At 41.1% G+C, this 13,165-nt stretch overlaps 1 protein-coding gene across 3 annotated transcripts in view; it reads right to left on the reverse strand.

Moving 5' to 3' along the window:
• The window catches only part of MTSS1 (MTSS I-BAR domain containing 1), a 1,668,097-nt gene extending 1,655,901 nt beyond the window's left edge, over positions 1-12,196 (reverse strand). For 2 of the 3 annotated variants that reach the window (XM_044066600.1, XM_044066599.1), the window contains exon 1: positions 11,632-12,196. In XM_044066600.1, the coding sequence (XP_043922535.1) occupies positions 11,632-11,703 (72 nt within the window). In that variant the 5' untranslated portion in view covers positions 11,704-12,196. The remainder of the gene's footprint in view (positions 1-11,631) is intronic. The other variant, XM_044066601.1, reaches the window with a different exon arrangement.
• Positions 12,197-13,165: the final 969 nt, after the last annotated feature.

Consider the following 13,165-nt stretch of genomic DNA (forward strand, 5'->3'; position numbering starts at 1 on the left):
TTGATGATTTCCAGAAAACGTTGAGCAAAAGAGTTGGTACGTGAGTAGTTTTCCCAGTTAATGGTGGGGTAATTGAAATCATCCAATATTAGAGTGTTGGGTTGTACCTTAATATTTTCCAGTGTATCAAGAAAAGAGGAGTGGGAATCCTGGGGCATGGTGGAGGGTCTGTAGCAAGCTACAATCTGGATTGCGGTTTTGCCCAGAGTTAGATGAACTTGGACAATCTCGGATGCATTTTCTGAGCAACTAGCCTGGAGGTGTGGATATCCTTAATGAATATGGACAGGCCTCCACCTTTGTGTTTTGGTCTGTATTTGGTGGCCGAAAGGTGTGGTATGAATTATAGCCTGGTAATGCAGGGGTGCTCTCTGGAGCTTTGAACCAGGTCTCTGTCACTGCATAGATGTCAATGTTCTCCATTTTAAGGAGTGCCTTGAGTGAGTGCATTTTGAGGTTTAGACTTCTAACATTGAGTAGCATTACCCTCAGATTTTGCTTGTTTGTACCTGTTACGTTGGTGAATTTGTCATTTGAACCTTGCCTAAAAAAGGCACTATAGAGGTGGCAAGAGCCTTTGCCAGTATCCGGAATCCCAAGGGCGACAGGTGCAGGCCATCTCTGGCAAAGCAGCGTGGTCTGTCGATCATGTCATCCCAGGCAGACAGATACTGGATTCCCTTAGAATGACACCAGAAGCTTAGCCAATTGTTAAAGTCAATCATTTTGCCCTTGTACTGTGGTGTCATTCTGGGTGATGGCAGGATGCTACTCAGGGCTAGGGTCATACCGGCCTGGGCTACAAGATCAGAGAGCTCCTCCATGTCTCTTTTCATGTAGTCCAGGGAGGTACGTCTCAGGTCATTCACACCAACATGGAGAATGACAGAGTCATATTTGTACTTGTTGTGGAGTGACCTGAGTGCGTGCGTTATGTGGCAGATCCTGGCACCTATCAGGCAGCTGACAGTAACTTTTTCCTTGTTTAGCCTGGTGAGTGGAACATCAGTGTGCCTGACTATAGAGTCACATATGACTAGAGTGTTGGGTACGTTATGCCTTATGGGCTGTAGTTGAGTGGCACAATGAGTATGTGGGCTATGTGTCATTTGGGTTGTGTTGGGGGGTGGAGGTTGCTTGCATTTCTGCTTTGGAGGTCTCTGTTGTTTGGGCAGATTAGTACTGAGAGCCTCCGCGAAAGTAGGTGTGTGTGTTGTGGTTCTGTGTGTGTGTTTTGGTGGTGTAGGTTTTGAGGGACTATGTGATGTGTGGTGCGGTGCAAGTGTTTACTTTCTTCTCTTGACTGTCTAGGCCAGTCTTTGGTAAAGAGAGCTTTGCTTCCAGTTTGGCTATATAAGTGCATCTCTCAAAGGTCGTAGTGTTGGGTGGTAGGAGGAGAGGGTTGTCTGTGTACATGAGGCAATTGCTGCATTGTCCCAAGATGCCCAGATTCATCAGGCAGACAGGAGAAAACACCGGGAGCTGACCTTTAGACATGCCTGAATAGGTGCTTATTTATTAAGTACTAAAAACTGTTTTCCTCTAGACAAGTGAGGAAAGTTGAGTGCTGTAGTAATTTGTAACTTATTTAGTGCTTACAATGAGTTCTGAACAAGTGCTGGGATCAAAGAAACAGATGAGTGCTAAAACTAAAAAGCTGGCTAGTTGCAAGGGAAATTTTGAAAAACAGACTTTATGGCGCCAGGAATAGTTTAACCCCAGTTAAGGGGGGGGGGGCTTAGGAGCTCACAAACAGTCCTGGACACAGCAAATCCGTATCTGACCTGCCACAGGAAAGGGGGGAAGCAAGCTTAGATTTTTTTTTCCAGTAAAGTGGAAATGGAGAAAGCTGGAACAGAAGTTAATTCAACGTTAAGAATCTGAGTGGGTTGGCCTTCACAAATGTTCTCTATTAGATTGAGTGAACTAATGACACTAGACTGGGAGGAGTGTCACAGATCAAATATACAGTATGGGCGGGCAACTGCAAAGCCACCAAGTATAAGAACACACAACACTAGGGTGGGTGGGAAAAATTACAGTTCCTAGCTGTAGCCACTAAATGAAAGTTTTAAACAGATCAAGGAGCAGACTCGAGAATGCTTTTAACAGACAAAAATGCACAGAAAAGTTCAGATAGAGCACTCACAAACAGAAAATACAACTCTCAGTATGAAAAAGCAGTTTACAGTTAAGTAATGTTAAAACAGTTTAAAACAGTACATAAATGCAGTGAAACAATAAAAAAAGCTTTATAACAGTGCAAAAATATAGTAGCTCAACTGTATAGCACAATTATAAGCGTTTCAGAAGTGCAATTCAGTGAAATAAGTGTCTTCCATTCTTTTGCACTACACAAATACTACACACATCAAGTGAAGTACAGCAACAGAGGCTATCTTTAAAATGACAGCAGAAAGCATTTCTGGTACAACTTAAATGTTCAGGACAGAGTGATTTATGATGTAGTCACATATTCTGGTGCCTGGCAGAGTTTATGCACTGCATGCCTGGAATGTTCCAAAGTCTCAAATAAAAGGTTGACTTCAGTAATATCAAGCACACAACAAAGTTATACACGCTTGCCTGCACCTGTGAAGATAGATTTATTTAATATTAAACACTTCGTACACACCCTTCATTTCTATAAATCACACATAAAAATTATTCTACAACAGCTTTCAAAGATACAGGGTGCTGAAAGACAGCAGTTTGGTTGTTGGGCATGGATTTGTGAAGAGTGCAACCAAAGCTGTAAAGTTCCAACTGGTTGTTTTTGCTATTCCCCAGCCACAGTGTTTCGACTTCCAGCTTTTCCTTACCACTCAATTTCAGAATCTAGCAGACTACTACTGGAGCTGCTGTGCAAAATATTGTGACTAACCCAGGCAACAAAATGTAAATAATTACTTAATTATGTACTTAATAAATACGGTAGCCAATCTATCTGTGTGCCAGAAAATTCTAGCTTGGGGCACATTACCCCCACCTAATTTATTGGGTAAACTAATGTGAGACACGTATGTGTGTGTGTTTTAGCTATATAACTATATAGATAGATATATAATTATTTAAAACTATATCTATATATATATATATATATATATATATATATAAAACTAAATACATGGGCACACAAACAAACACACACACACACATATATATATATATATATATATATACATATACGGACCTTACTCAAAAAGCTAAAACCTACTACACTAGCTGCTGACCACCTCCCAGCTGAGTATCTTCAAAAAGCAGCTGATGCCATAGCACTTCCCATTTCTGTTCTGATTAACAGATCCATCTCAGAGGGATCCATCCCAGCAATATGGAAAATATCATGTTATACCTCTCAATAAAGCAGGTAGTTCCATAGAATTACTTAACTTTAGACCTATAGCCATTCTTTCACCACTAGTTAAAATCATGGAAAGATGCATACACAAACAAATTATGCACTTTTTTATTCAAAACAGAAAGCTTGCTGACTCTCAGCACGGCTTTAGGCCATTCCACAGTACCAACACGGCTCTCCTATCTTTCTCTAATGTCATCAATCTTCATCGTAACAACATCAAACTATCTTCAGCACTCTTCCTAGATCTCTCAAAAGCTTTCGATATGGTCAACATTCAGCTACTGCTCAGTACCCTACAAACCATTGGTTTAGACCAACACGCAATACAATGGTTTCACTCCTACATAAACGGTAGACAGCAGGCTGTCTTATGACAGAGCAAGCTGTCATCCCAACTTCGTCTAACCCTAGGTGTCCCACAGTGGTCCATACTAGGTCCCCTTCTTTTCTCTATCTTTATCAGTGATCTGCACACCACCATCCCAGGAGCCACCTGCATCCAATATGCAGATAGGTTCATAGGTTCATACTAGGCTATCTGCCCTAGGGCATTTATAAGCCTAGCCAGAGTGTGTGTGGCTTTCACCACCCCTTAGGATGAGAATACTATACCCATTAGTTTGCTGTGCCTCTGTCCAGCAGTGACACAGAGATGATTCCCGGGGTAAACCTACGATCTCCCATCCACTCGTCAAGATTTCTCTTGAACAGAGTCAGTGAGGGGCTCTGCCTCACATGGACTGGGATTCTGTTCCATAGTGTAGGGAGTCTCTGGGTGATGAATCTGTCCCTCCAGCACGTCCTATTTATATCCGTGTTGAGGTTTAAGTCTCTTGCTCTCGTGGCTCTGGTGGATTTGGATTTTTTGAGGTGAAGCATGTCCATTAATTCCGAGTTGGACATGGCCTTGTATGTCAGGCACAGATCACCTCTGAGCAGACGGTATGCGACTGAATAGAGCTGGAGTTTCTTCAGTCGGGCAGCGTATGACATATGTTTGAGCCCCTTTATCCTTTTGGTGAGGAACTTTTGGGGTCTTTCCAACTGCTGCAGGTGTCGGGTAAGGTACATTCGAATGGGGCGTTGTACTCAATCATTGGTCTGATAAGTGAAGAGTACAGGGTACAATGACCTCTCCTGATCTGGATGTGAATCCCTTCATGATCAGGTGGGCAATGTAGAAGGTCTTCCTAACCACTTTGGCAATGTGAGTGTCAAAAGAGAGGTTACTGTCAACTTGGGTCCCCAGATCCCTGATAACTTCTTCCGTGTTTAATGGATTACCACCTATGTGGTAATTAGGGGTTACCTTGTTTTTCCCAAAGGGTATGACTATACATTTTTTGGCATTTAGCTTAAGGCCATGGCTCTGGCACCAGTTATCCATTTCTATGAGACCTCTCTGGAGGATGTCTGTGTCTGATGGAGTGTCAATTATGGTGCCCATTTTGCAGTCATCTGCAAATTTTGTCAGCCACAATCCCCCTATGTTTGCCTGCACTTCAGAAAAATAAATGTCGAACAAGAGGGGGCCCAGGACTGAGCCCTGTGGAACACCGCTCGTGACCGGCTTAGGGTCTGACATGGCACCAGCAACTCTAACCCTGTGGGTTTTGTCCTTGAGCCAGTTTGCAACCCATCTTGTGACATATGGGTTTACATCTAAGCTGGTGAGCTTTTCTATGATGCCCGAGTGGGGTATTGTGTCGAACGCTTTTGCTAGGTCAAGGTAGGCTGTGTGAACTGCCTTACCCTCATCAATGGCCTTAGTGACTGTTTCGAAAAAGTCGACCAAGTTCAAGAGGCAGGATCTGCACTTGACAAAGCCAAATTGGGTAGGATCCAGTGTCTGTAGGTCCCCAATGTCTTTATTTATGAGTTCCATTATGATCCTCTCTATAGCTTTGCAGACAAGGTTCGTCAAGCTTATGGGGCGGTCATTTCCAGGGTCCGTAGAAGCACCGCCTTTGTGGAGTGGGACCACAGTTGCCGTACGCCATTCTTTGGGTACGTATCCTGTAGTAAGGCTAAGATTAAACAGCAGCCTTATGTGTGGGTTTAGTTCCTTATTGAGTTCGTGTAGCACACAGCCGGGGACACCGTCCGGTCCCACTGATGCTGTGTTTTTTGCTTTAGAGAGAGCAGCTCTCACCTGGGCATCCGAGATGTTTGGGAGGCTAGACTCTGGTGGGATAGATATTTCTCCTTTTGGGGGGGAGGGAGGGGAGAAATTAGCACTGAACCTGTCTGCCAGTATGCTGGCAATGTCTGTGGGTTCAGTGATTTTTGTATCATTCTGGACTAATTCTGAGCATATCTGGGAGTTTCCACCCAGGTTTCTAACATAGCTAAAGAAGGCCTTATGATTGTCTTTTGTGTCTTTAGCGATTTTTCTCTCAAAGTTGACCTTGGATTATTTTATGAGTGATCGTAGTTTTTTGCTAGTATTGATCACAGATGCCTTCCCTTTTAGGGATTTTGCTCTGTCATGTAGTAGCTTTCTCCTCTTGTTGTAGGGTTTGTTTATGGCTGGGGTCCACCAGTTGTGATAGGAGTTGTAGGAACAACCTCAGCTGACTGGAGGGTGGCTGTGGAGGATAACTCAATGTTAATATGCTCCCCCTCCTCAACTACTAACCCTCACCCAGACCACTTTCAGCACGGTAGAAACATGGCTAGCTAATCGTCCCCTGCTTCTAAATCCTAACAAAACCAAGCTACTACTTTTCCCCCCAACCGTAAAATTTCTCCTCCTTCCTTCAACATCAAATCTAGCAATGGCACCATCATCTCCCCTGATGACCATACAAAGCTTCTAGGCGTAATAATAGACAACAACCTTAAATTTGATAAACATGTAAATCACACTATTAAGTCCATCAACAAAAAACTTGGCTCCCTATACAGAGTCAAACTTTTCCTCACCCCCCAAGCTAGGGTAGCTATTGCAAGGTCACACCTCTTCTCTACCCTTATGTATGCCTCCCCAGTACTCACCAACCTATCCAAAACCAATCTCAACAAATTATCAGGATGTTACAATCATATAGCCATATTCGCTACTGGCATGGCGTTTAGGACCCATCATTGCCAGAACTTCAAAGCTCTGGGATAGCTAGAGTATCCTACCCTTCTACAGTTCAACCAGCTTATAGTAGCGCATAAAATACTCCATCAACCTGATAACAACCCTGCCCTCAAAAATATTCTCACCCCCTCATAGTGCCCCCAGGCCATTAAGCTCAGCTGATAAACTAATAATACTGACCCAAAAATCCAACAACTCGGCAGGCGATGCCATATTTGCCAACTCAACCGGTAAAATCTGGAATCTACTCCTTACTACCGTTACCAAGGAAACCTCACTACCCCTGTTTAAAAGAGAACTCAAAAAATACCTCACATCTCACTGGCTGTGCTCTTGTTCTAAACCTGACTAACAACTTCACAAATACATGTTTTGCTACCCAACCTGCTGTTTAGCCATGTATCTATGCCTCATAGCATTTGAATGTCTAAGCATTGTGAATTATGATATCTGATTGTATTCTTTGTTCACATTTTTGATATGTCTCTGTAATCATATGTAAGTCTGCACATTGTGTATAATGATATCTGTCTGTATTCTTTGTCTATATTTTTTCTAAACATGTATGCCTGAGTTTATCACTCAATGATGCATGTATTGTCTTTTTTTTTTTTGGTATGTGGAACTTTTCTCCCTGGGCCTCCGCTGAAAATGGACATATATCCTGTCGGACTATCCCGGTCAACAAATGTAAAATAAAATAAATAAATAATATATATATATATATATATATATATATATATATATATATACATACTTACATATGTGTGCATCTCTATACTTACTTTTGTCAAGAGGAAGTCATAGGTATGCTTTGGTATGCATAAACTCACCATTTAAGTCTCATACTCTCACATTAAGTAACACTCACACCCACCCTTTAATGGAGGGATTACAATTAGCCCATCATAAATTATGAATATTCAAAGCAAGCAAATACTGTATGAACCACACAAATTTAAAGTAGCACCGGAGAGACAAACAACCCAAGACTTTCTTAGAAACACTTCTATCATGCCACACACTCCACCTGCTGTTCAGGAACACACAGCTGTTAAAGAACTTATACTGACAGTCTTGTGTAGATGCTGCCAACCACTCCTAGCCATCCTCCAGTACTTAAAACAAGCAAGCTCAAACATCCTAGAGAGATAAAAGGGAGAATCACAGGCATCCCCACATCTTAGTTGAGGAACCCCATATTCCATGCAGACTCTGAAACCTGCCCACTCTTCTGTAGTTTGTCATGATTTGTAAATTGACAACTTTAAGATATAACTATGTCTAAACTTATAATGGCGTATCTACAAATGCCTTGAAAGACAGCACTAATGTCACCAAAGAATACATTCAGAACCTTGACTTAAACTCTGCATCACATCTGTGGAGCTAACACAGATTTGGGATTATTAGAATATAACCTATTCTAAAAATGGCCCACCTAACTGGTTTCCCAACTGAAGGGCTACAAAAAAAAAAAAAAAAATACATGACATAATCTAAAGTGACTTCTTGGAATGTTACAGAAAGACAACAACAGATGTGTGTACAACATCCTGAGGTAAAAAGACAGAGTCCCAGAGACAGTCACACTATGACCACCCTGTTTTCTTCCTCCTTCTGGTTAGCCTCCTCGTGGAAAGCAGAGGCAGTTTCACATAGACTGGACAAAATGCACTTCTGGTCTAGACTACTAGACAAAAACTAAGTTGTTTTCCATTAAAAAAATCAGCTGCCCTCAATACTGTGTGGTGTAGTATTTTTTTGTTAATTATGTAGATGATATAACGCTTTACACCTTTTTTCATTCATGACCTCTGCCAAAGTAGGAAACCACTATATAAATTTAAACAAACATACGTGAAAATTAAACAGTCAGAACACTGAACTTCTATGCCTAAAACAACTTTGGACTATACACAAAAAGTAGGATAAGCTTATGACAATCATACGTGAAAAAGTACGTGACAAAAAATACAGAATATCAGCAAAGGTGCATGTGCTGGTGAGGTTACAATGAAAGACCAGGTGCCTGCAGAAATTAAAAAGACATGAGCACAAAGGGTTCATCAATGAACAGGCTTTGACGATGGGTTTGAAGATGTTTCTGAGGACTGGAGACTGCGGTTACTCATAACCACCACCACCAATCTGTGTTATGAATGGGGAAAATGTACCTGTGTTTCAAAGTGTAAAAAAGGAGACTGCGCAGCAACAACAAATTAACATTTGAGAAGATGACCAGCAAATTAGACCTGCTTAAAATGATACACTCATGCTCTATCTTTGCAGACGGGAAGATAAATACCAAACTGCAATCCTCAAGTGTTTATAACTTTGGGGTGTCAACAGCCAACGAAAAGTCAGTCATTAAATATGGCATACCCAAATCTGTCTGAAAGTTATTATTAGCAATGCAGTTCTTTAGGTGACAGCAAAGTGTCTATAACATGACAGGCATTTATGTGCAGACACACTTAAGCATGCATACTGGTGACTTAAGCATTGGACAAAGTTCAGAACCTAGGTGGCTACTTAGTTAAAGGTATAAACTTCTTCCACCTTTATGGAAGGGGAGGATTGTTATGTGCGTTTTGTTAGTACCTGTAGTAGCCATGCACCTGTCCCAAAGAGTATGTTTTTGGAGTGCAATTTGTTGTCAGACTTTAAAAATTCCCTGCATAGTACTCTATCAGGAATACTGGTTGAGCAATTGAGTGCAACTAAGGAAATCTTTTGAGCCGGGATACAGGATATGAATCGCCTAGACATATTAAGGTTTTGTTACGTTTAATTCTGGTGGTTGCGATAAACGTAATTTCTAGAAAACTGAAATCAAAATCTAAACCAACTACACTTGAAGTAGTGGATATTTTAACAGAGATAAAACAACAGGAAGTGGGATTTTTACAAAAGGGTAGGCTCAAATTACTTAGAGAAAAATGGAAATTGTGGGAACAAAACATGCAGAAAAGTGTTTTGGGGGAGGAATAACGCTTAAGAGTAGGCACGAATTGAACCTCTTGTGTAATGTCGGGTTTATAATATTGTATAAAGGATATATGTGATGTACAATGTTTGCAAATATGAGCTTGTTAATACAGTTTGTTTGCTTTATAAAAATGTAAGATTGCCTACCACCACTACCACCAGGTGATAATGCAATAAAGGTGTTTAAAAAAAAATGTTATTTTCTGTAACTGAAAAACTGCTTACATTAGACTATCATTTACTTAAGTATTAAAATCATCAGCAACAGGCACTTTTAAAAATGAATACGTTATATGCATATTTATGAAGACATCAATAGCACAGATAAAATCCAAGATAAGGAATCAATAAAGACAAAAAAAAAGAAAAAGTCAAGAACAACCCTCTGAGAAACATTAAACACAATATGAAAGATGGAAGGATGCACTACGATTTTACAAACACCAGTTCATTTGTAAAGTAGTTAGAGAGCCACTTGATTTTTGACTACAGCTGTTGCAGTGAGTGCGCTCAACGGCATCAAAAGCTCAGTCAGATCTACAAATAATCTCTTAAAGGTTGGGCATCCTCATTACAACAGCATATATCATTAACTGTGAGAAAAACAAATGTGGTGCTATTTACTTTTCAACAACAGTACCATAAGTGGACACAGCCTGAGGAGTGCTTCTCTACATTTCTGGATTACTACTACTTTACTTCTCAGTCACTACTCTGCCCAAAAACATGGACTCAGTTGTTTAGAAGCAGCCTTCCAGGTCCATTCAACACCTTCCACACCTTCTTCATACTGGACAATGCCCACCCTGCTGGTACATGCTAAAAGATGTGCAAAGATACCAAGACAAATCAGTCAGGTCTTTGTATGCGCAGTCTTGTGCTTCATTAAATGTTGTTAACAAATCCTTAAGAGCCAGGCCTACTCAATAAAACTTAAAAACCATTAGAAAATATTTTAACAGCATCCCTATACTCTAGAACTGATCAGAAACTTCCATAATCTGCCAAACATCCCCACTCTTTTTATAATGTAATGTTATGCATCAAACAAAAGACTGTACGTATACAGAATGCAGACCTTACATGGAAATCGTGTGAAGCAGGTGACTGCAGTTTGCAGTCATTTACATAGAAAGACGTGATTCTAACCACAGCCTAGTAGTCTAATATAACTGAATCAAAATAGTAGTATGCATAATGATAAAAAAGATGTAACAATAATGCAGTTGCCTTTACTTTGCAGAACTGTAACCTGGACTTCTTTATACTACAACACTGGTTGCACTGTTTTCTAATACGAGCAGGTGTACATGCAGGAATCCCTCACATGGTGCATTGCCTGTTCTACGCAAGTGAAATGATGTGCAAGAGTCTCTAGGCTACTGCAACTACATTTAAATGAAATACTTTGTACTGTGACCTCTGAAAAGAGGTCATCTCCTAGAAAACTGCTTGTTAAAATGAGCTGGTGCTCAGTGTACACTGCGCACATAATAATTCAGGCCCAACGCCGCCTGATCTCAATGGGATTCGTTACCTGGTTCTGTATACGTTTACCCTACCTAATCCTGCATTCAGTAAAAGTGTTCCGTATCATTTTCTTGGAAAATAAGACTGAAACAAAACATAACAGTGCAATGTGATCGCAAGGTATCTCGTTTCCAACATAGCAACCTCGTCTCCATTTCAAAAACCGCATTCCGGTACAACATTTTAAGCCTGTCATGTAAGGAACAATACATGTGACAACTGTGATAAGCATAAAACTGCACCATGAACATCACATACTCGGCCACTCAGTCCATGCAATGCAGTCTTGCTAACAAAACAACTGGTGACTATATGCAAAACCTATTGCAAATACCAGCCTTTGTTGTGGCTGGACATGTAAAGGGTACAGTGTCTTTTATAATTCCGCAGTATTTTCAACAGCAGATGTCTGACAGACTGCTAAGCAACAGCCGACTCCTGCTCATGAACCTGCACAACACAAACACAAATACCACGACCGTGTTGTCCTCTCCCGTACTGTATTCTAACACCTATGGGTGTTCTCTAACCGTGCATAACGGCACCCTGTGGCAACGGACTTATTGTTCAGATTTAAGTCCAACACCAGTTCCTACATGCCTGTGTGTGTGTATCGGTATGCTAAGGAAGGGAGAACAGCTGAATGAAATTTTAGTACCTTCATGTCGCAGATGATGGTCTGGAAGAGACCCCCGAGCGCACTGCATTCCTTCTCTATAACAGCCTCCATTTTCCCACCAAGTCAAATAATGCAAAGTAAATCACTTGTCCACCTGAAAGTCACAAAAAAATCAAAGGAGGGTTTTTTTTTGGTCAAACCCGGGATTGGTCTCTTGCAAACTGTAGTGGAAAAGCGTTAAGCCCTCTGAATAGAAAGACTGTCCTATCCCCGGTGAGATTGAACAGTGACAGTGATTCGGCAGTGTTTCTCAATCAGATGTTAACCCAACATTAAAAGCCAGGCTACCTTCCGATACAGCAATAAAATCCATTCTTGCTTAGGGACGAACGCGGTCACCATGCATACATACAACAGCGGCTGTCGCCACGGTCCAGCTAAATAAGGATAGCCTACACGGCTGCCCCTGTTACAAGTACCACGGTGTCTTGATTAGCAAACAGATGAAGACTCCAGTACTTGGAAAAAAAAATCACAGAACCAGCGACAGTAATACAGACAAATGCACCATCACACGCTCGTTCGTCTCTTGGGTCCCTCCCCCCTAAATGCGCGTCACATTCACACCGAAGTGACAAGAAATGAATGCCCGCGCGTCTGTGGCACGCGCAAGCAAAGTGACCGCGGAGCCTTTCGAGAGAGCGCGCCTCGTGCATGAGATATGGTACTGCTAATCTCCAACGGGAGAAATATATTACCAATAAGGTGGGCAGGTTTTTTTAGCTCAGTGGCAGAGCGCGCAGCCTTAAATTCGGAGTGGCACGAGTTTGCAAGTCTCTACATAATATAATCGGGCAAGACTATCTGTTCACTTTCCAAATTAGCACATTCTTGATTGCGGATTTATTTTATAGGTTCATGAGCCGGAACGCTGAAGCCTTTTCAGTCACGACCCTAGTCAGTACTGCTGTAACTGAAAATAGGTAAGCTAGGGTTACCACCTGTCCCACTTTGCGAGGGACAGTCCCTTTTTGGGTAGTTGTGTCCTGCAAAAAAAATTGAAAAAATGGCAAATGTCCTGAGATTTTAGGACAAAATCATTTCCTGTATTTTATATATTAGTTGAATAAAACAGTTATTCTGTATCTAAAACACCTAAATGTTATAAGAAACAGAATAAGCAACTAAAATGCTACAAGAATTAGCTTTTATTTAGGAAAAAAGTGAAGTTCTGTCCTTGGTACTGGCCATGGATATGTTTCACCCTGCAAAATCTGACGTTTGTACCAAAAATGTCCCACTTTGGGCATTTGAAAAGGTGGCAACCCTAAGGTAAGCAAGTGGAAAAATACATTTAACAGTTCTAGACTGGTTTAGTAACGTGGAGATATATACATAAATAATACTTTTTAAGATGCATCACAAAATTTCCGTCACTTGTGACACTGATGTGCTCCTGTCCTGAAAGCATAAAGCTGCAGGTTAATGGATGATTTAATGTGCTAGCATTCTGCCTTCTGGAGGAAAGAAAAAAACTTGAGGTGAATAGTTTAGGTAGACAAAGTGGTGCACA

The sequence above is a fragment of the Protopterus annectens genome, chromosome 3.part1 (assembly GCF_019279795.1).
Source record: "Protopterus annectens isolate FY-2018-M chromosome 3.part1, PAN1.0, whole genome shotgun sequence".
Classification (NCBI taxonomy): Eukaryota; Metazoa; Chordata; order Ceratodontiformes; family Protopteridae; genus Protopterus; species Protopterus annectens.